Raw genomic sequence first — 24,296 nt, 5'->3', positions numbered from 1 at the left:
CATAAATGTATTCTATTTACATCAAATTGTAAATATGCTCTCTAAATATCATGCAACTGGAAAAGCTCTTTTCAATAATTCTGACTATGACTGCAACATCTCTGTAGTTGACTGAGTTTTTGTCCTTGGTGAAAATGCATGTGTACTTCTCGTTTTGGAGGGGGTAATCTTACGATTTACATAGCTATGTCCAGTTGCCGGTAATAAACAGCCGAAGTATACAGGCCTTTGTAATAATACTTTTTTTCTTTCTAAAATGTAAAAACTCTTGTGTTTCCAAAGTGATTATTCTGTACAGCTAATATTTTAAAAATTAAAAATCTTTATCTTATACTGAATTTATGTTTGAATTATAGCAACTAAAAACTTTTTCTGCTTGGATGAGCGCATTTAATTTTGTAAAATATAATTTAATAATATACTAGTTAATATTAATTTGAATAAACACAATCTTTCATTTTATGGATTTTTTGAATATTTTAAAAATAACTAACTACATGAAGTGACCTTTGATTCCTAGAAATATTACAGTCTAAGCCAGGTGTTATTACAGTTGGTGAAGAAAACGCATGACCTTACATCAAACAAACCTACCCACTAAAACAAGTAAATCTTAAGTAAAAACAATTATAAATTAAGTTGTAATCAATCAAGTGGTCTGATAGTCTAATTATAATACACAAAAACAGTAGTTATTATCATAAAAATGATAAATGATTTCTGCTGAAGTATTAAAAAACTCATTAATCCTATTAAACAAGAAAAAATAAGATAAAAAAACAATAATCCTGCTTTTTAAAATAAACCAACATAAACGATAACAATGTTTTAAATATACCAATAAATCCTCATTTTGCTTTAATGCCAGGCCTATATTTTCTAAAAGCCTAAAATAAGATAAAACAACATATAATAGATAACAAAAAAGTCCAATAAGAAATACTTTCAAGACCATAATTTATGGTCACAGTGGGGAGGCTACATCCAGAAACATGCACAGAAGCAGATCTGTTAACAAATATTAAAAAAAATGTTTAGATAAATCGTAGCATTATTTGTAGCATCATACTATTTTAATTTAATGTGCTTAAAAAAAATACAAAATACTTTCCTTTTTTTAATAAAACAATAATTATTCTTTTAAATTTATAATCATTAAATTACATTAATTAGTGATTATTATAATTATTTTTATTACTATAATTAAATGTTGCGATAAAAAATGATTTAATATAATTATGATTTATATTAATTCTAATTCAATACAACCAAGAATACATGTTGGACATGCAAAATGTCGTACAAGTTGAGGTTGTTGAAACATCGTATGAAGTGCATTTGCAATATTTGGTAGTGCGCTTTGATTTAATGCATGCGCTGCACCTAATGCAGCTTTCTCTAAAGCAGTATTACCATCATATCGATGGCCACAAATGAATGCAATTACTTCCCCAGTTTGTGATGTTAATTCATCATCACTACCCTATAAAATAAAATAAATAATTAGTTAAAAATCTTATTAAAAATTTACAAAAAAAAAAAAAAAAACACATTATAGCCATCTTTCATTAAATTATAAAAATCAGTATTTTTTTTTATTTTAATAATATTGCTGACAAAACTGGCAAAGTGGTAGTGTCTCTGCCTTACTTCTTAAATGAATTGATTTGATATTAGTAGATACCTCTTTTGAATTAAAAAAAGCCTTTCTTGCTTGTTCCAAATTGCTTTTGAAGTCTGACTTACTTTGTTCATCCTTTTATAACTTTAAAACATAAATAAACAAATTCTGCAACTTCTGATATATTGCGTTAACCATTTTAATATTTAATGACACAACATCCACATTTCTGTTCAGTTTCATTACCTTTTTTTAGTTTTATTTATTTTTATCTTAATTTCTCTTTTAAGAATAAATCCATGCCGTTTTTATCAGTAAATCTTACGCACCTCATTTTTTTCATTTGATAATTATGCCTCTCACAACTTTTACCTTCAACTCTTCTATATAAAAATTGAAAATCAATTGAGACAGAGTACATCCTTCTTCTCTCACTCCTTTCTGAATCCAAGTTCTTCTTTTCACTCTTTAATTTCTACTCTTATAACTATTACTGATTCTTTTACAGATTATAAATAAGTCTTCCTTTCTTACAGTTGTCATAATCTTCTTAATATTTAGAATTTTAATCTTCTTAAAATTCTAAATTATTCCCATTCTAAATTAGTAACCAGATTTATAATTATTTTTTATTTACAATTACTTAATGTCTATTTTTGCAAAACACAAGTTAATGAAATTAATTATTATATACAATAATCATTATTAAAGAGATATACAAAGATATGATAGAATATTATTTTCTTACAGGCTCGTAAAAACCACAGGAAATGTTTTATACAATTAACAACTGTTGTGCAGTGGACAACAGTGATGTAAATTCTAGGTACTGATGAGATTGTGACTTCAAGTGAAGCAGGATACTGAATGTGATGAAGAAATCATAAGAAAATATGTTGACTTTCTTAGAATGCCAATTAAATAAATACTATACTGATAAATTTAATAGCCATTATTCATTTAAGCAACTGTGTAGCTCCCAAATGATTTAATAAACTAAAGCAAAAAAAAAAATTACCATTTTTTTCTTTAAGCAATTTAATGTCTTTTAAACTAAGTGCTGTTTATTTTACCTAAAATGCTACACCCATATAAAATATTTACAAAAGTTTATGCCAATTAAAACTTAAATTTCCATGTTTAATCTCTTAAAAGTGCAACATTGCAGTTTTATAAAAAAAAATTTATATTAATAAAGTTCAATTATAATATATAATTTTAAAGAGAAAAGTAGAAATAAATCCATTCTGCATCATCATAAATTGGTAAGTATATCCAACACACGAGGGACGTTCAATAATTAAAGACACAAATTGACGTAGACAAAAAAACAATTTTATTCAATGACAATGAAACTTACACTTCTTTTCAAACTGGTCTCCATCAACATTTAGACACTGTCTCACTGTTCTGTGAGCTTTTTGATTCCTGCAGCGTAGAAGTTCAAACCTTGCTGTTTGAACCACTCGTGTACTGATTTTCGTTGTCCAACTTCTTGCCACATAAAAAGTCTTGAGTGAGACGAACAAATGAAAATCAGACAGAGCAAAGTCTGGGCTGTAAAGAGGATGTAACATCACCTCCCAAACAAACTTCTTGAGCATTTCTTCCGTTCTCTAAGCAATGTGGAGCGTGTGTTGTCATGCAAGAGAATCTTCACACTTTTTGAGAGAGCACCCTATTGTTTTTGCCTTATCACTTGTTCTGCCTGAATTAAACTGTTCCACCTACTCACACATATTACTGCAGTTTAAACACTTTTCACCACACTGTTTCAACTTCTTCAGTAAATTTACACCAGTTACACACTTTCTGATAGCAAAAATCTTATCACTGAACATTGCTTTTCTGGCATACACATTTCAAGCAGACCTGACATTCTGAAATCAACAAAAGCGTATGTTTAAATTAATTATGATTGAAAACCTAATATGTGTTCCCAAGGTTGGCAACTTGGCCCTCAAAAAGCTTCATTGTCACTGAATGAACCTCTTTTTCTCTGCATCAATTTGTCTCGTTATTATTGAACGTCCCTCGTAATTACAAAACCTCTCATATATGACTTTTACTATAAGATATTTCATGTAATCTAATGATTATCCAGGCTTTCATTATCCAAATTAATATCAACCCTATTTAATATGGATAGTATGGATTTTATTGCAACATGATTTTTTTTTTATAATGCTCTGATATAAAATTGTAATAGGTATTTTTATTAACCTAATTATATGGATTACAATCCTTAATAAAGTTTACATACAATTTTTACCACTATCTAGTAGTAGAATTACTAAAAATTAACCTTTTTTTTGTAAGAACTGTACACAGATAGAGCTCACAGAACAATTTTAAGAGGTGTAATGTAACTGCTACTAGCAAAGGTTATGTTTGTCCTACATTCCAAAATTCTAATTTTAGAAGGATAGTTTACTACAAGGTATTAATATAAATTTAAAATTAAATAATATATCTTATTTGGTGCTACAAATACCTTGATAACAAGTACAATGTTTAATAAGCTGCAATGTAGCACATGTGAAGTGGTAGGGTGCACAACACATAGCTCCCATGTAAACTCTGATATAAGGACTAGCACTAATAAATATAAAAATATATATATATATATATATATATATATATATATATATAATGTATTAAAAAATAAAATACACACTGAAAATTTGATGTCTATATACGGCTGAGTACCTTGTTGATTGCATAATTCATCAATGATACTCATTAATCTTGACTCAGGATCTTGTTTGCTGTTTTGCCTGACTGAAATGACAGAATGATGTTGTATCGATTGTTCTGTAGAAGACATACTAATGTGTGGATGTGAAGTCCAGCTTAATCCAACTAATATATTAATCATTTCAGGACAAGGTCGACCTAAAAATATTGTCAAAATTGTATAAATTGATTATACAATTAAAGGGTTACATGACTGCACTTAACTGATTTAACATTAATCAAAAACATTCAAATAAATCAGATTAACTGTTTACACTATATTTAACTTACATAAGACATAGTAAGCTGCATGTTAATAATTATTTATTAATATGTTACAAAATCTCACAGAATGTTAATCTGTGAAAAAAAAACTTTGCACAGATGTGCAAAGAAGCACTCATCAATATACTTTTTACTAAAAGTAAAGTATTCCCAAAACTAGCACATTATATAATGTAAAAAAAATAACTGGTATTATTAAAGACTCACAGAGGTTAATAAAATGTAAGAAAGCCAAATAAAAAAAGGAGGTACTTACGTATTAACGCCACCGCAGCTACAGCTTTATTTAAAATTGAGTATTTATTTTATTGAGTTTCTTTATTAATTTTAAGAAATGGTTATTTATATTTATTTATTTTGTAAATATAATTTAACCAAAATTAACCTACGCTCGCTTCACTCGCTAACCTTGTCTAATTAGCACTGTAATGTTTTTTCTATTTGTTATTTAAATAATAAATAATTGCAATAATTACTGAATTTATTAAATAAATACTCAAAAAATTACAGTGTTAATTAGTCAAGGTTAGCGAGCGTAGGTTAAGTTTGGTTAAATTATATTTATAAAATAAATAAAGAGACTGTTTTGAATCTATGTTAAACTCTATATTGGCCCATTTTCCACTGAAATCCGATTGACTACTTTGTTTTTAAATAAAGCTGTAGCTGCGGTGGCATTATTATGTAAGTACCAAAAAGGAAAGTAAATTTGAATAGTAAATCTGATATACAAAAAAATTCTAACACATTTTTTGTCTGTAAAAATAAAAGATTAAACACAAATCTCTTCATAAATTTTTGAAAAATATTCAGCTTATCAGAAAGAAATGAATCATCATTTCATTATAACATGTTTTGAATATTCGATTCTGAACACTGTTACTTTCTTTTTCTCTAACTGTTACTTTCTTTTTTCTCGCTGTTACTTTATTTTTCTCTAACTGACAAAGGGAATTTATGATATGAATAGATCTGCCCGGATCAGATTAAAGTAATCAACATTTTTATCAGGAACATCAGAATAATAATGGATCTTGGAAGAATATATTTAGTAAATTTCATCACATTAAGTTGAAATAATTTTATTAAAAAGTTTTAACTATAAGATTAATCCTTCATGTTCTGTTGGACATGAATTTTTTTTAAAGTAGGAATTTTTTAAAACCATGAAATGTGAATGAGAATTCTCTATCCTGAAACTCAATACCATTGAGTTACATACTACGAGGGTTATTTTTTTTTCAAGGTCCGATCTGTCACGAAATTAAAACCACAGTGAAAATAAAAAATTTGTTATTTGTAACAAGTACTTACATAGTTACACTATTTCTCTACATAGTCACCACTCCGATTTAGACATTTGTTGTAGCATGGTACCAACTTTCCAATACCATCGTCATAGAACATAGCCACCTGTGTTTTCAGCCATGTTTCTACACACACAGTTAGCGGTACTGAAGTCTCTCACTCACAATGGTGTAGAGAGCTGACCTTGAAATTTCAGGAAACAAATCACTCGATACAGAAATTGTGAACCAATGATTTTCTTGAATTGCCTCATCCACTCGCTCAACGAGATCATTGGTTGACACTCGCTTCCTTCCCTGACCGCCTGCATCATGAACATCTGTACGTTCTGCTTTAAAGTTCCTACACCATTGTCGCACTTTGCTGTCGCTCATTGAAGTTTTACCATACACATTATTTATTCGTCGACGAATTGCAAGCTGCATACACTCCTCAACCTGAAGAAATCGAATTACCGCACGCACTTCACACTTGGCGGGAGATGCTATTGTTGTAGACATGTTTATGTGCTAGCTGCGTGTTCAGAACTAAATGAAGTGACACGGCGTGATTGAAGGCCATACTAGAGACGCTGCGCAACACATATGTTCAAAGGTTCATCAGATTTTTGCGCGGGGAGACTGATTGGACCTTGGAAAAAAATAACCCTCGTATTAATGTTAAATTGTTTTAAAAAAAATTTTTTTTTTCATTTTTTAAGTGATCTTTTGACAATTGTAATCATTTGATAATTTTCTGTTGCTTACTCTTATGTATAATGCAAATACAAACTGATGTACCACACATCCTATAATTTTTAATATATAATATGTATCTTTATTTTTAAAAAAATCATAAAAGATATCAGTTTCTGTTATGTTATTAGCGACGTAACAATGCCAGGAAACAAATTAGCTGATCTAACTCTCAAAGAAGCTAGCATTCAGCCAACCTTTGTGAATCGTGTGATCAGTTGAATCATATTTATTTCATGAAATCAACTGAAGATAGTCTGGTAAAACAAGCAGTCGATTGTTGTTGGAAATAAGTTGCAACGCATAAAAAATAATAAATTGCTGAAAAAAATCGGTGAAACAAAGCAGTCATCATATAGAAGATATCCAGCATCAAATTTTCTAGGGGCTGTTTGATTTCTTACACTGATTTCTAATGAAATGTGAAGTTGCTCCGATTTGTTGTCTAAATAAATATTATCTAATACTTCACATTCTTCTTGATGAAATATATGACTTTATAGCAAACATTAAAACTCGCTCACAGTTCCATGGAGTTTGGAGACTTACTTTAAAAGGTTGCCTTTTTGTTTGAGTGCGATGAAAAAAATACCTGATATTTTATAGCAAATATTTTATATATACAGTGCGTTCGGAAATTTTTTATGCAAAGGAATAATGGAAGTGTAATGAAGAAACTTTGTTAAATATTACGTGGTATATTTATTTCATTATTTTACAGAAATGGATATTACAATAATTGAAATAGTTGAAAATGACATCCTACAACATCAATACAATATTGTACACGTTTCAATTTGTTTTCAAACACTTTAACCAGCTGATGTACTGGAATGACTCGTACATAAGGCGTTATTGCAGTTTTTAGTTCGTCTTGTGTAATCTGTTGCAATACACTGGTTGTTTCACTACCTTCTATAGAAAGTAATAGGGGGATTCCTATTGGGCAATCATGAAAGCCACAAACTTCTTGAAATGATTCATTCACTAAAGAAATTTTATAAGTTTTGTAAGTTGACTTGTTTGTGTGAGCTGTGGCGCCATCTTGTTGGAACCAACCATTTATTTCCATTTCTGTTAACCATCTAATGAAATTGGTTAAAACAGCATAATAACGATCACTAATAACTGTATTTTCAAAAAAGATTGAATCCACAATATGCGTTCTACTCTCATCGACCCAGACTCTAATTTTCGCTTCATGTAAAGATTGTTTGTGTAATTCATGGAGGTTTATTGCCAACCACAGCATTTTGTAAATTAATGTATCCTCGTAGATGAAACGCTTCATCTGTAAAAAACGTAAAATCAAGGATACCTATCGAATTTTGGTCAATAAAACATTTAAACAATAATTTAGTCTTTTGTTATAATCTGTACGTTTCAATTCTTGAACACACATTGCTTTGTAGGGGAAAAGATTCAATTCTATTCTTACAGCTTTATGTACAGTAGCAAGTCCGATATCTTGCTGCTATGCTAACTTACGCATTGATATTGATAGATTTTCAGCCATAGCATCCAAAATATCAACAAGCTTCTGCTCGTTTAGTTTAGGTGGTATTTCATTTCAATCGCTATCTTCAACAGAGCCTATTGCCTAAATTTTTTCAATAAGAAATCAAACCGAATTTTGGTGAGGAACAGAAGCATTGGGGAACTTTTCAGAAAACTTGTGCTTCAGTAAATCAGTATACTTGTCACCTTCACAAAAGATGTGTTTAACAAGAAAAACATGTTCCTATACTGAAAAAACCATTACGTTTCTCATGACTATTGATTTCAATAAACAAAACGAAGCACGTTCAATCACAACTCAACAACTGAAGTCTTGGTTTATTTCTGAGCAATGGTCAACAAACCCACAGGGCAACCAATCTAACACCATGCACCACATAATTCTAAAGCATATTGACAGCGAATTTCTGGATACACTGTATTTATTGTTTTAATAAAATTTTTATTTACAAAACCAAGTGGTAATTTTTTTTTTTATATATAAAACTGATTAAATAAAAATACAGCCAATCAAAAGGATCAAGTTCTTCATATAACACACAACATAAGTACAGAGCTACAGAAGAGGAAGGTACTTCTTCTCTTCTTTTTTTATTTTATTTTTTATTAATGATAATGGAATAATTTCAAAGACTTAACGGAATCTATTCTAATATACAGTAATGTGACTTAACCAATAAACAAGTTATCATTAACTGAATTTTCAAAAAAATAACAGACACAAATTTACTCCTATGAATTATCTGCCCTTGAATTGTGCAAGTTTATACAATGGACTATTTTACAACAAACAGGATTACATTAATTTGGGGTTTTAAATTATCTGTTCCAGTCTTTTTTTAGCCACAGTGTATTTTAAAGATCTCTTGAGATATAAGAGGTAATAATTTTAAGATACTTTCTCTGACTGAAAATAATGACTTGGGCCGAACAGCAAAACCCTGCAGTAAAACAGTGACGGTAGCAATTGTAGAGCTAAATGACACCTGAATTTCAGTGAGCCAGGCACAACAATTTGCAACAATATATTCCAGCTTGGTGAAGAAGCCAACTGGAAACCAATACTGCATATCAATATACTAAACAGCAGATATAAACAGATATAATGCAAGCAAGAATAAATCATTCAGTCATGCATCAATTAACTGTCACAGAAATAGATTAAATGATAACAGTGAAGAAATAACTGTACATAATTTTCTCAGACAGATCGGGCTGACTTAAAAAAAATTTTTTTTTGCTGATGAGAAGGAAGCATTATAGTTATAACGTGTTACGCGTTATAATAGACCCGTAATGGAATATTAGATATTCTTGAAAATGGAAGAATGGATTTGCCATTTTAGGAAACGCCTTATGTGTCTCATCAAATTGGCTACAATCACGATTGTTACATATTATAAACAAAAATAAGCTGAAATAAATCCAACAGTGAAAAAAGGTTTTAAGAATAAAATATTTTTAAAAAAACTTACTTTTATGAGAAACATCTTCAACCATAGAACATAGCAAAATATTAAATTCCGTTGACAACCTACATTTAGAATCTTTTCTGATTCGATTGATTTATCAGCTGGATCTTGCCTATAAAAGCATAAAAATTACTTCAAAATTTTGAAGGAAGGAGGAAACATAACTTTTTTCAAAATTAAATCAATATAAATATATCAAACTCTTTATACATCAAAAAAAGAGATTTTTTTTAACCAAGGAAACTTTCATTTATAAACTTTTTTAGATCATTCTGGGAAAGGCTAAGCAAATGTTTTTTTTGAGATAAATTAAGATTTTGCAATTTACATAGCTATATGATTGAAAATATTTTTCTTAAGAAGAGTACAACTCGCTACATATATAATTAAAGTTAAATTTCTAAACTGCTACACCACACTACATTAATCTTATCTCTGCATTACATATAAGCTTACTTTTAGCAACTTATTACCTAGATATGTGTCTATTTTTCTTTTAACATAAGATTATGGATGAATGACAAAATCTGATTTAATGAAAGTTAAGGAAAATAAATGTTAAACTATATTCAATAAAACCTCTTTTGAGATTTAAAAAAGGGTTCCTTATCCCAAATAAAGGAAAAGGTTTTGTAATTTATTCTCTGAGATATGTAAAAGATTTCAAGATGGTAAGGTTTAAAAAATAAATTTTTAAACAATTTTCATATCAAATATCCTTTTGGAATTTTGGACTGAGAGTTTCCTTGTTAGCAAGGTTAGGATCACCAAGTAATTCGGCTTACTGTGTAAGTTTTCAAACAGCTATTATAAGAGAAATATGACTTGCCCATTACTTTGTAACAGAACAGTTCTGTAGTGGTGATCTTGTAAGGATAAACCATTCATTAAAAGTTACAGAACATTACATGACTACTACAGGAGCTATTTGATTTTTGAAAGATTAAGAAAATAATTGTAAGTGAAAATATTAAATATAAATAATTTGAGTGAAAATGTAATTTTAAGTTAAATGCAGCAGTCGTGTTAATATGAATTTCAGAAATTGAGTTTCCAGTTATACAAATACAACTAGAAAAAAAGTTAAGTCATACTAAACACACATATTATATTATAGTAGTTATTACAATAAAAGCCCTAAATATAATATTAAATGATTCTTTACACTGGAAATATCATGTACATATTATTACCTGAAACTAAGTAAAAGGAGATGTTACTACACAAGCATGAATGATTCAAATTCTAGTGCTGTACTTCAAACTGGCAAGCCCTTTCCAACAAGAATTAAGCAATAGATATTATATTAATATTTATTTCGGCTATGAACCATAACCATCTGCATATGTTAAAACATTCTTCTTAGTGCAGCTGGTGTTTTTCTATTAATTTTACAGTGATTTATACAACAAAAAAAATTGTACCAAAAATAATTAATCATTTACTATATACTAATTAGTAATTTTATACATACTATATAATTAATTCTATTTAGTAAACATTGTATGTTATCCATTAACTAATTTTATACTTAAGGACTTTTTAATTCTAATTTTTTATTTGATAAAACACTGTTTTGGATTAGTGTATGATTAATGTCATAAATGAAGACATCTTATCATTTATTATTATATTAAATGTTTTAAAATTTTATCAACAAAAGTGAGATTCTTGCTAATATTAGCTTAGAATCTTTGAGTAAATTTAATTATAATGGTAACTTGAAAGAAAGTCACACAAAAACTGAATCAAGATATTTCTTAGTGTAAAACTTAATTTTACTACATTATTTTTTAGTAATACAAGTTCTTTTTACTGATCAATGGTCAACAATAATTCTGATGAACAATACTACAGTTATTTATGTTTAATTAATTTTTCAAACGTGACTTTATCAATTTATTGAATACATAATACTTGCACTATTATCTACAAGGGTCATTCAATAAATTAAGTGAAACACTCACAGATTCATTACCAAGTACTTACAGATACAAATATTTATACATTTTTTTTTTTTATACAATCACTCTTCACTATGCACTTGTCCTGAGTTAACCTATACACCAACAAAGATTTTTTTAGGTTGATCTCAGAACATTTACACGGTTATTTATATTATTATTGAAACTTTCCTTCTGCATAAAACAGACTTTAACAGACCAAAAAGTTAGCACAACAGTGCCAAATCAGAACTGTTATGTGTTAAGAGTTTTCAAACAAATTCATTGATCGCGAGGTGATATGTGGACAAGTATCGTCTGTTGAAGAATAACGTTTTTCCTCAACAACACATATTTAATGTTGGAAAATGTTTTTCATTAACGACAGTAAATGAAATTGATGATATGTTGAATTTCCAAATAATAGCACAGAATCGTATTTTTATGCTACTATTTTACTGCCAAAAGGCAGTAGGCATCACTTCTTTGCAGAAGAACGCATTTCGAATTCCTTTATTATTGTAGATCCAGTATATAACTATTCCTTTTTTTCTCAGATTCATAATGCCATATCCGGTCTCACCATAGGCGTTTAGTATTTTGGTTAAAAAATGTCTCATCCTTACAAGTCGTCAGTTCTGTATACAAGGTCTGTCTGGAAAGTAATATCATACATTTTATTGTAAAGCGACTGTATGTTGCAACGCGCACTATCATCCACCAGGATTGATAGTGGCGTGGTGTCAACTACCAAGCGAGTGCTTGCTCAGTCGTCTCTGAGCTCTTGAAGGTGAAGGACGGGCGACTTTATAAACTACTATTTTGTCTCTTGTACAAGTCGCGATGCAGAGCTCACTGGAACAAAGATATGCTATCAAGTTTTGTGTGAAACTTGTCAAGTCTGCAGCGGAAACTTTTCCAATAGTTCAATAGGCCTTCAGTGATGAGTGTTTTCACAAAGGCAAGTCTATAGATGGCAAAAGGCATTTTTGGAAGGCCACGATGAAATCAATGATGAAGCCCATTAACCTCCTGAAACGATGAAAATCTGACTCGTGTGAAAGAACCTTTGCAAACAGACCGCTGAATGAGTGTTCATTTAATGGCCGACATGTTAAATATTCCAATAACTATCGTCCATGAGATTGTGACCAAGGATTTGCACATAAGAAAAGTGTGCGCAAAGCTTGTCCCAAGAATTTCGACTGACGACCAAAAATCTCACCGAGTGGAAATTTGTCAAGACGTTTTGGAAAGGTCTGAAGATGATCCTGACTTTTTGGACAATATTATCACGGGTGATAAAACGTGAATATTCCAGTACGACCCCAAAACGAAGAGGCAACGTGCCAAATGGCAGACCTTGGCATCCCCTCACCCCAAGAAGGCTCAAATGAGCAAATCAAAGTTCAAGACCATATGCTCATTGTCGTTTTTTTTTATATCAGAGGAATCGTTCACCATGAGTTTATACCTCCTGGGACAACCATTAACTCTAAATTTTAAATAAAAGTCCTTTTTTTCATACTTGTAGACTTGGTGACATTACTTTCCAGACGACCTTATAGATCTATAACCTTAATATTTTGTACACATCTGTAAGCATTCTCAGAACTCAACAGCCACCATATCTCTTAAAATATTGCAATTCATCAAGGATAGATTTCCATACAATTTCTTTCACAGTAACACAACACTGTTTAAAATCATTTGTTCCACAATGGTTTTCAGAATTTTTGATAATACCACTATTGGACAAATGGAACAAACATCAACTACACTTTTATCATTTTTGAATTTACTTAACCGTACCTAAAATTTTATCTTATTTATACAGTATATATTTAGCAAAACATATTTTCTGGTTTTATGCCTTCAAAGAAATAAACAGCTTATGTTGCTCTTCTAAGCTGCATTCTGATAACAGCTCATCTATAATTACAGACGTATTAGAATAAAAAAAAATATACATGTATATTTTGTATATTAACTAATCACTGCATAGCAGATTAGTGCTAATTACTTATTAGGAGATAGACTGCATAGCAGAGTATATAGCTAAACTCATGTACTTGAATAGTCAAACATGTTCGCCTTCATGCAAACTTTTGTTTGTCTACTTATTAAATGACCTCATATTTTTAATCTTGTTTAAAAATTCCTAAATATCCAAACAATAAAACTTATTTTATATATGCTTGAATTTAAAGAAAAATTGACAAATCACCTTACCCAAACAATAAAATCCCTAGTGGATAATGAACAATATCCCAGTGATCTTTAAGGAAACACTCCAGACTAGAAACAGGTAAAGCTTGGTCCAACCAGAAATCTAGGGCCTGAAAAAATATAAAGAAACAAAAATTAATTTAATAAATAGAAAAATATAATTTCTAACTTGTATAAACTAAGAAAATTATAACTACATTAAATATTTATCAAATGCAATAAAATGACTTAATGTCATATAAAAAATAGATACAGATAAGTACCTTTCACATTACATACTTTTACATAGCTACAAATGACAGCATCCAGACGCCGATTACATTAAATATAGAAAATAGCAGTTGCAGATATGTAAACAAACCACTAGATTTGATCCATCGATATACATTTTCATTTATTCAGGAAAATATCTGGTTTATGAGAAAATTATTAACTGAATCCCTAAAACTCTGGAATTGTAATTTGAACACTCTGAAAGTGATTCACAGTAATGCTTCAATCCTTCCTGACTGAACTAGGATTGACAAGTGTATGCTCATCATTAAATCTCTGAGGATTAAGGGTAGTTATTCTTTTGTTCTAAATGTCCCATTTCAATAAATTGATAAAGATATTATAATGGTCAACCATTTGAAAAAAATTAAAAAAAGTCAAACGAAATTGCATTGAGTGAATGATAATGCTCACTAATAAACTAAACCAATTCTTAAAAAGTAGTTTTCATGTGTTTTCTAAACTAAAAAAATATTTTCAAGGAATAATAATTTTGGAAATGACCAAAATTATTAAATGATTTTGGAAAGTCAAACAGGTTATAACTGAGTGACTTACAAAACTAGCTGTGGATTTCCACAATAATAGTAGGGAAAACTTTCAACAAGATATAAATATTTAAACAATAATTAAGTAGAAAAATAAAGTTCAGTTTTAAAAGCCTATCATACTTTTTAATTATTATCGTTCAAATTTGATCGAGCATAATACTGTTCGCTTTCCAGAAGCAATTTTCATAAAAAAGATCATGGGTGCACTTACTTCAGTAACAATATGCAATATGTAAAGTGTAAAAACTATAGAGGAAGACAAAGATTTTACAATATAGAACAGATAACCAGATAGGTGTAAAAATGTTGAAGTTAAAAATTAACACAGAACAGAAAGAAAGATAACCTACAGAATAATATGCAAGTCAGTGAAGTATAAACCAAACTTTCGTCTTCACAGCTCTCATACTAATATGAGTGGTCTGACATGAAGAGATATTGTCACTGGAGATGAGGGGAGGGACTGACACTCTAGCTGCCTGGGTATTTTCATCTCTTTGATAAGCACAGTCTTATCAGAGCAAGAGGTTCTATTGTTGCTTATGCAATGTATTATCTCATTCCTCATGAATAAGGTGTTAAACTTTCTTAAATTTTAACTAGACTGCATACACAATTTAGGGATATAATATCACTTATTAAATTTATGGTGGGCGAGCTCATTTAACCTTTTGAAGACCACTTGTTGATTGATCATCAGGTTCAGTTTTATGTTAAAAAGACCAACTGCCAATTTTTCTTCAATCTCATTTTATGCAAGATAGTTTGAAAAAATTTTGTCAGCATCAAAATGACGTTTGTACTGATCACATGCTTGATTATCATGGCAGATATGACAGTACTCTTGATAGAGGTTACAATTATTATTGTTTAAAGTGGCACATGATATTGCAATTAATATTCCGATGGTAAACAAAAATAATTATTATTTTGAACTTAATGACTGTTGAAGCTTTTATATTTTGAGAACCTTTAATCGTGTTCGTTGAGTAATACGTAAATGTCGTTCGTTTGTTAATGTTTTGAGTTGTCATTTAATCATAATTTGTTAAAGAGTGAAAAAAAATGCTTTATTTTATTTATTTATTTTTTTTTATCATTTACTGTACTTATTAGTGTGTTACACAGTACGCAACACACCGGAACATTGCGCATTTATCAGATGAGCTGAGAACATTGTTGATTTATCACTGTTTTTAATTGCTTGTGATGTTTGGATCGTAATATTATACTTATTTCATCTTAATGTTTTGTTTTCTTTTTCACCAATATTCATTTGCAAATTACTATAAAATGCTAAATGTGTGATGTATTTCAAACACCAAGTCAAATTGATCAGGAACTTAGGAATGTTCAACCTGATAGTGATTTGTACACTGACAGTTCTAAAAACTTAATTTTACAAATTTGACTAAAATTTTTCAATTTCGAGCCAAAAATCAGGAAATCTTCAGGTTTAACACAAAACAGGACAACAATTTTAAAAATCATGATTCCTTAGTAGAACTGTTTCTTGATTTTGAGTTAAGTGACTTAAAACTCATTTTTTGGGGGTTTTTTATTTCTTTTTTGGGTTCTTTAATCTTTAGAAAAATTTTTGAATAAGATGTGACCATAAAAAAATATTTCCAGTTGATAGTGCATTGGTTTCCCTTCAATTAAAAAAAAAAAAAACAACTGTAAAATATTGGTAATAAAAAATTTTATAAATTTTTTAGCGTAAGCTACAAATAGTCACCGTAAGGCACTGTACAGTTTTTGAACCAACAATAATAAAAGCATGCAATTTTTTTTAATCATCTCCAAAAAGGGTTTGGTCCTTGAAGGGTTAAAGGAGGATGTGAAGCAGTAGTAAATGAATCACAATAGATGTTCAAGGTCAAGTGTAACGGTTGATAATATTCAATCGATCTGTTACTTTATTAAAGGTGATCAGCATATTATAGTTTGATGAAATTGTTTCAGTGGATATTGGTCATGGAAGTGCCATTCCATAATCACAAAGTCTATGCAAGGTGAATTCCAAGGCTTTTGACAAGAAATCAGAACCACAACTGACAGAAAATTTTCCAAAGGTTCTTGAATCGATTTCAATGAGAAAAATAATTTTTTGCATTGAATATTTTGATGTGGGTCTATCAATACACTCTTGGATTTAAGTTGGCGAGTATGGAGTGACATAGGAGTGAAAAACCTTGTCCTGTAAATGTAAAAATGTCTCCATCAGCTGAAAACATCATTGCTGTCTTTTGGGACTGGAAAGGAATATTACTCATCAATTTTCTCCATGATTGTCGTACATTATTGTGAGCTCTTGGACACAGTGAAAAGCCCCCTACAGGAGCAAAAGGTACTAATAGCCAATCAGAGATGTGATTCTCCTACACAACAAGCACAAAGCTGTTAGGACTCAGAATAGATTGGATGAAATTTATTGGGAAAACCCCTAGAATATGCTCCACACAATCCAGATTTATTTATTGTGATTTCTTTTTGTCTGGACCATGAAATAGGCATTGAGAGGACATAGATCCCAGTGTCAACAAAGTAGAGGAGCTCAGGTAAAATTGACTTGTGACATGTCTGCAAACCTTTTATAGACAGGATCTACAAGCTCCCTTTTTCTTCATCATTTTTCCCACATGTTAGAAAAAATATATAGAACTTCAAGGTGATTATGTTGAAAAGCAATAAATATGTTTTGCATTTTTATTCTGTGTTAATAAATGTAAAAACAAATGTACGGTTTATATTTTACACTCTTGTACTTATTACAATTAAAAATTAGTACAGTAGACCATCAGTTTACAACTGCTCATTATAATAACAAACGTAATTAAAACCTCTTTAATTAAGTAAAAATAAGCAATAAATATGTCACATAAATATAAGGAATTCTATTGTTGTTCATTCATTAGTTCTTGTGGTATTATACTTCAACATCATTTTACTACCCCCCTCAACACAAAAATTGGCCGTTCCTTGTGATGAAATTATTCTAACCAACATTGTTTTAATTACTTCACAATATTTTGCATCACCAATACAATATTTTTGAAATGTAATATAATTTTACTGTTAGAAATACTATTTCAGACATCAGAATTAATATTTCAGTCAAAGATTTCTGATTACCGTGTATTCACATCATGTTGTGCAGTTATTACTTTGCATTTATAAATATGTATATATTATGAAAAATTCAAGGAATGCAATCACTAGAGAAAAAAAAACAAATTTAAAACTAAAAGAATCAGGTATGAAAGTACATGAGATTGTGGCAAGATGTAAATTATTACATTCAACTATAAGTAAAGACGACAATTTAAAAGTAAGAAGAGCTACACATCTAGATATACATTGTCAAATGAAATTAAAGCAAGTCTCCAACTGAAAGTGGAAACAAATTTCAACAGAATGGATTTACTACTACACACAATCAGATCATATGCCTCTTAATCAGGCAACTGTTTTTACAATCATTAAAAACTACTTTAGAAGATGAAGTATCAAAAATGTGGAAGAATTTCATGTGTCAGTACTCAGTAATTTAGAAAATCAGTCTATATAAAATGCTGAATATATTTCAATCTATGTACAATGCTATAGTATTAAATTGCTAGATGAAGCTGTGAATAAAGAAGACTATCCCAATACGTTGTTAGCTATAGTAACAGAAAAAGGTGAATGCTCAGTTTTATGTTTAATATCAATAAAATACATCGTTAGTGAAACATATACACTGCAAATATATATAAACAAAAGAAGAAGAAAGTATGCCTAGTTTGCCTGGTCTTTAGACAACAAAAGATCACGTAAACATGAATTTACATAATATCGAGCAGTAATAAGAATGCTGAATCTCGTGCTCAATTAATACCAATTTAACTTCATCAAAAGAATATCCTAAAAGAGAATTGCCCAGCAATTAAATCTGAAAAAATATGAGCAAGCATTACTCGAGGATTGATTTATAACCAATCAATTCATAACTGCTCTCCAGGAATGCACTGTATTATTATATGAAGATCTATTGTATAATTAATCCATTTCTATTTGAACTTGTGAAAGACTTAAAATGCTAAAATATTATTTTTAAAAAATAATTTATTTGTTAGATGCTGAAAATTTAAAATGTAAGTTATGGTACTAATAGCAGCATGACATAAATTCTAGCCAATTATTCTGTACAAGTATAGACTTATAAGTATATTTACTTTACTTGTATAGAATATACAAGCAGTATTATATCTTTGCAAGTTATACTGATGATGCCAGCCTCCATGGCACGAGTGGTAGCATCTCGGCCTTTCATCCGTAGGTCTCGAGATCAAATCCTGGTCAGGCATGGCATTTTCACACGCTACTTGTCATTCGCTTCATCCTCTGAAGCAATGCCTAACGGTGATTTTGGAGGTTAAAAAGAAAAAAAATTATACTAATGATGTTTACTTTAAAGAAAGTTAATAAAAAAGGGAAATGGATAGGGTAAATGTGGATATAGTAGGAAAGTAGGAATTGGTGAGGTTCAGTGGGAAGAGGAAGGCGTCTTTTAGTCAGGTGATTTTAGAGTAATTAACTCAGCGTCAAATAATGGGCAGGCAGGAGTAGGTTTCGTGATGAACAAGAAGATAGGGAGGAGAGTGGAGTATTTCAAGACGCACAGCGATAGAATCATTGTAATAAGGATAAAATCAAAACCTAACCCGACAACGATTGTTAACGTCTATATGCCTACAAGCGCCCATGATGATGATGAGGTAGAGTGTGTATACGAAGAGATTGATGAAGCAATTAAACACGTAAAAGGAGATGAAAATTTAATAATAATTGGAGACTGGACTGCAAGCATTGGAAAAGGCAAGGAAGGAAATATAGTGGGTGAATACGGGCTGGGCAAAAGGAATGAAAGAGGGGACCGACTTATAGAGTTTTGCACGAAGTATAATTCAGTAATTGCCAACACCCAATTTAAAAATCATAATAGAAGAATATACACTTGGAAAAAGCCAGGCGATACTGCAAGGTATCACATAGATTATATCATAGTAAAGCAAAGATTTAGAAATCAACTCGTTGACTGCAAAACTTACCCTGGAGCAGACATTGATAGCGACCATAATTTGGTGATAATGAAATGTAGATTGGGGTTTAAAAACCTGAAGAAAAGGTGTCAGATGAATCGGTGGAATTTAGAGAAGCTTGAGGAAGAGGAGGTAAAGAAGATTTTTAAGGAGGACATCGCAAGAGGTCTGAGTAAAAAACATAAGGTAGAAAATGTAGAAGAAGAATGGGAGAATGTTAAAAAGGAAATTCTTAAATTAGCAGAAGCAAACTTAGGCGGAATAAAGAGAACTGGTAGAAAACCTTGGGTTTCAGACGATATATTGCAGCTGATGGATGAACGTAGAAAATATAAGAATGCTAATGATGAAGAAAGTAAAAGGAACTATCACCAATTAAGAAATGCTATAAACAGGAAGTGCAAACTGGCGAAAGAAGAGTGGATTAAAGAAAAGTGTTCAGAAGTGGAAAGAGAAATGAACATTGGTAAAATAGACGGAGCATACAGGAAAGTTAAGGAATATTTAGGGGTACATAAATTAAAATCTAATAATGTGTTAAACACAGATACACCAATATATAATACGAAAGGTAAAGTCGATAGATGGATGGAATATATTGAAGAGTTATACGGAGGAAATGAATTAGAAAATGGTGTTATAGAGGAAGAAGAGGAAGTTGAGGAGGATGAAATGGGAGAAACAATACTGAGATCTGAATTTAAGAGAGCATTAAAAGATTTAAATGGCAGAAAGGCTCCTGGAATAGACGGAATACCTGTACAATTACTGTGCAGTGCAGGTGAGGAAGCGATTGATAGATTATACAAACTGGTGTGTAATATTTATGAAAAAGGGGAATTTCCGTCAGACTTCAAAAAAAGTGTTATAGTTATGATACCAAAGAAAGCAGGGGCAGATAAATGTGAAGAATACAGAACAATTAGTTTAACTAGTCATGCGTCAAAAATCTTAACTAGAATTCTATACAGAAGAATTGAGAGGAGAGTGGAGGAAGTGTTAGGAGAAGACCAATTTGGTTTCAGGAAAAGTATAAGGGACAAGGGAAGCAATTTTAGGCCTCAGATTAATAGTAGAAGAAAGATTAAAGAAAAACAAACCAACATACTTGGCGTTTATAGACCTAGAAAAGGCATTCGATAACGTAGACTGGAATAAAATGTTTAGAATTTTAAAAAAATTAGGATTCAAATACAGAGATACAAGAACAATTGCTAACATATACAGGAACCAAACAGCAACAGTAACAATCGAAGAACATAAGAAAGAAGCCGTAATAAGAAAGGAAGTCCAAAAAGGATGTTCCCTGTCTCCGTTACTTTTTAATCTTTACATGGAACTAGCAGTTAATGATGTTAAAGAACAATTTAGATTCGGAGTAACAGTACAAGGTGAAAAGATAAAGATGCTACGATTTGCTGATGATATAGTAATTCTAGCCGAGAGTAAAAAGGATTTAGAAGAAACAATGAACGGCATAGATGAAGTCCTACGCAAGAACTATCGCATGAAAATAAACAAGAACAAAAAAAAAATTATGAAATGTAGTAGGAATAACAAAGATGGACCACTGAATGTGAAAATAGGAGGGGAAAAGATTATGGAGGTAGAAGAATTTTGTTATTTGGGAAGTAGAATTACTAAAGATGGACGAAGCAGGAGCGATATAAAATGCTGAATAGCGCAAGCTAAACGAGCCTTCAGTAAGAAATATAATTTGTTTACATCAAAAATTAATTTAAACGCCAGGAAAAGATTTTTGAAAGTGTATGTTTGGAGTGTCGCTTTTTATGGAAGTGAAACTTGGACGATCGGAGTATCTGAGAAGAAAAGATTAGAAGCTTTTGAAATGTGGTGCTATAGGAGAATGTTAAAAATCAGATGGGTGGATAAAGTGACAAATGAAGAGGTATTGCGGCAAACAGATGAAGAAAGAAGCATTTGGAAAAATATAGTTAAAAGAAGAGACAGACTTATAGGCCACATACTAAGGCTTCCTGGAATAGTCGCTTTAATATTGGAAGGACAGGTAGAAGGAAAAAATTGTGTAGGCAGGCCACGTTTGGAATATGTAAAACAAATTGTTAGGGATGTAGGATGTAGAGGGTATACTGAAATGAAGCGACTAGCACTAGATAGGGAATCTTGGAGAGCAGCATCAAACCAGTCAAATGACTGAAGACAAAAAAAATAAATAAATAAAAATTGAATAATTTACTTAAACATTTTTGTAAGATTAAAAACCTTGTACATCCATGACTGGTAAAACCAGAAATAACAAAGTTCAACTATCAACAAAACCATTAACCATTCGGCTGGACATTCATTGTAAAGAGAAAGCTGTAGTGTATGATGAAAATTCTTATCAAGCAACTCACCAGTATCACTATGTGATACTAGCAACACATTAATACTACAGAATTGTTTATCACTAAAAGTAGCTTTTTTGTTAAAAAATGGAAAAGAGTTAGAAGATAAATCATCAATGGATAAATCAAACAATCAGGAACAGCAGTAAAGCTGAAAAATAATTTTATGTTTTTGTAAATAGTATCATTATTTATTATAAACACACATAAATATAGTACATACAAACATACCTGAAAAAGTACATCACGTAATACAACAACCGGCTGTTGTTTGCAGAATAAAATATAGTATTTGACGATTTTAATATAATTATAAACCGTCGCATTATACGCATTTTCAGCAGATGCATAATCGATTAATAATTCTTTTGATGAACTATCTTTGTTATTATAATTACTATAACTATTAAACAGTCAAGATTCTTCTGATCGTTGTTTTATTATTACTGACACAAGTTGATTAATTTATGTTATTCTTTATTTTTTGTTCTGACTGATCACAATGATGAGAATGAAGATGAGAAATGTTATGTTCGATCGATAATTTTAAAACAACATCGCAATAACTGGATAAATTTAAAGTATCCGGTGTTTCTCATCGTGAATCGATTGTATCATCGCTAATCGATCGAGTATCAGTAGTTTTGACAGTATCTTGCGATTGTGTCGATATCTCTTCGTTCCACCTTGTACAGCAAATGTGTGAATTTCTGATGTACTATGTTCTTCACCGGTACTAGTAGTTAAATCATCAACTGTACTCGTATCATCGATAATAGTAGTTTTATCATCCGATGAAGATGATGTTATCGGTAAATTATTACAATCGAATGACTCACCTGATTGAATCAGGGTGATTTTCTGATGTTCTTTATCATCTTCGATTGTGGTCGCCGATTCTTGCCGTTGTAAATTTCAACACCAGTATTATTGATAATCGAGGACGATTCCACCGTAGTCGATATTACCCATGTAATGCTATCATCTGTTACTTTTGAAGCAGATGTATCATTATCAACTTTATTAATTTTTATATCAGGAAATTTTTTAGTAAGCTTGACTTTTGAAATGTCATGGATGAGTGATTGATGGGTTGCGTTTTATATGGGACACTATATATATTAAATTAAAAAAAACTTTTAATACATTTACAAAAATTATACACTTGTAATTAATATTTTCTGTGAAAAAAAGAACAATTTTTGTTTCTATAATTCTTTTTTCTATAGTATCACACTATCATCTTATGAAAAAAATATGGCTGGATTCATTTCTTCACTTCTTATTGAGAATCTCAGTTGGGATCTCAACACAGCAAAAGCATAAATTAAATGTAATACAATAAAATAACTAACATATAGATTTAAAAGTCTTAATTGATTTGAATTTTTACTCTCTAATTTTTAATTCTTCTTCGGCAGATGTTTCCTTGCATAAAACTACCAACATATTTGGAAAAAAACATGTTGGTAATTTGGAAAAGTTGGGTAGTTTCACCTAACCTGACTACTAACATCTAAATATCCATTTGAGAGAGGGTGTAAAACACTCTTTCCCAAGACATCTTTTTCTTTAATGAGTACTTTTATTTTCAACCGATTTTACAGTCATTAGATAAAAATTCATTTTTAATCTTACTTTAGACAGTGAATAAGCATACAGAAAAAAATTCTATATATTGTTGAAAATTATTCATTCATGAAAAGAACAGGAAAAATGAAAATTATATTTTTCCAGGTGTTTTGGTAGTGTTCCTGTATCCCTAATAGGATTTGCCACTAATTAAAAATTAAATGGATAGTACAATATTTTTTAAGAACATAAATACAGTGGAATAAGTCAATTAAATTTTCACAACATATTATTACATGCAAAAAATTAACATTTTGGATGGGTAATCAAATTAATTTTGTTAGTAATCAGCTATCAACTAATATGTAAAATTACTGATTTAGGAAAGAAATGTATGATTTAATAAAATGTAATCAATGGAAATTTATTTTTATTCATTTATTTTTTTAATTTTAATATATGGCATTAAAAATTTGTCAACATAAAAACTGTGTAATTTGTTAATATTATAAAAAATAATATGTCACAAAAAAAGTTAATAATTCATCAAATGTCGTTATTTTTAAAATAACATTTCCCTTATCTATAATATAAGGCCCTT

At 30.1% G+C, this 24,296-nt stretch overlaps 1 protein-coding gene across 5 annotated transcripts; it reads right to left on the bottom strand.

Moving 5' to 3' along the window:
- Window positions 1-1,108: 1,108 nt before the first annotated feature.
- Window positions 1,109-22,969, bottom strand: LOC142333131 (uncharacterized). Of its 5 annotated transcripts, XM_075380059.1 has the most exons (6): window positions 22,355-22,963; window positions 13,850-13,956; window positions 10,868-11,056; window positions 9,678-9,786; window positions 4,299-4,516; window positions 1,113-1,483 (listed from the first exon to the last, which is right to left on the bottom strand). In XM_075380059.1, the coding sequence occupies exons 4-6, from the start codon at window positions 9,700-9,702 to the stop codon at window positions 1,244-1,246; spliced, it is 483 nt and encodes a 160-aa protein (XP_075236174.1). In that variant the 5' UTR covers window positions 9,703-9,786; window positions 10,868-11,056; window positions 13,850-13,956; window positions 22,355-22,963; the 3' UTR covers window positions 1,113-1,243. The 5 variants fall into 5 exon arrangements, with proteins under 5 accessions (XP_075236175.1, XP_075236176.1, XP_075236177.1 ...); XM_075380060.1 differs by lacking the exon at window positions 9,678-9,786 and having other exon boundaries at window positions 1,109-1,483; window positions 22,355-22,969; XM_075380061.1 differs by lacking the exon at window positions 9,678-9,786 and having other exon boundaries at window positions 1,109-1,483; window positions 10,868-10,947; window positions 22,355-22,969.
- Window positions 22,970-24,296: the final 1,327 nt, after the last annotated feature.

Source organism: Lycorma delicatula, chromosome 12 (assembly GCF_047948215.1).
Source record: "Lycorma delicatula isolate Av1 chromosome 12, ASM4794821v1, whole genome shotgun sequence".
In the NCBI taxonomy this organism is placed as follows: domain Eukaryota; kingdom Metazoa; phylum Arthropoda; class Insecta; order Hemiptera; family Fulgoridae; genus Lycorma; species Lycorma delicatula.
This window is presented reverse-complemented; position numbering and strand designations above follow the sequence as displayed.

Bases quoted from the DNA above. Each gene is read 5' to 3' on its own strand.
- LOC142333131 (XM_075380059.1), bottom strand. From the start codon at position 9,702: ATGGTTGAAGATGTTTCTCATAAAA. The intron at 4,517-9,677 runs GTAAGTTTTTTT...CAATATTTTTAG, and splicing joins TGAAGATGTTTCTCATAAAA to GTCGACCTTGTCCTGAAATG. The intron at 1,484-4,298 runs GTGTGTATTTTA...TTTATTTTATAG, and splicing joins ATATAGACATCAAATTTTCA to GGTAGTGATGATGAATTAAC.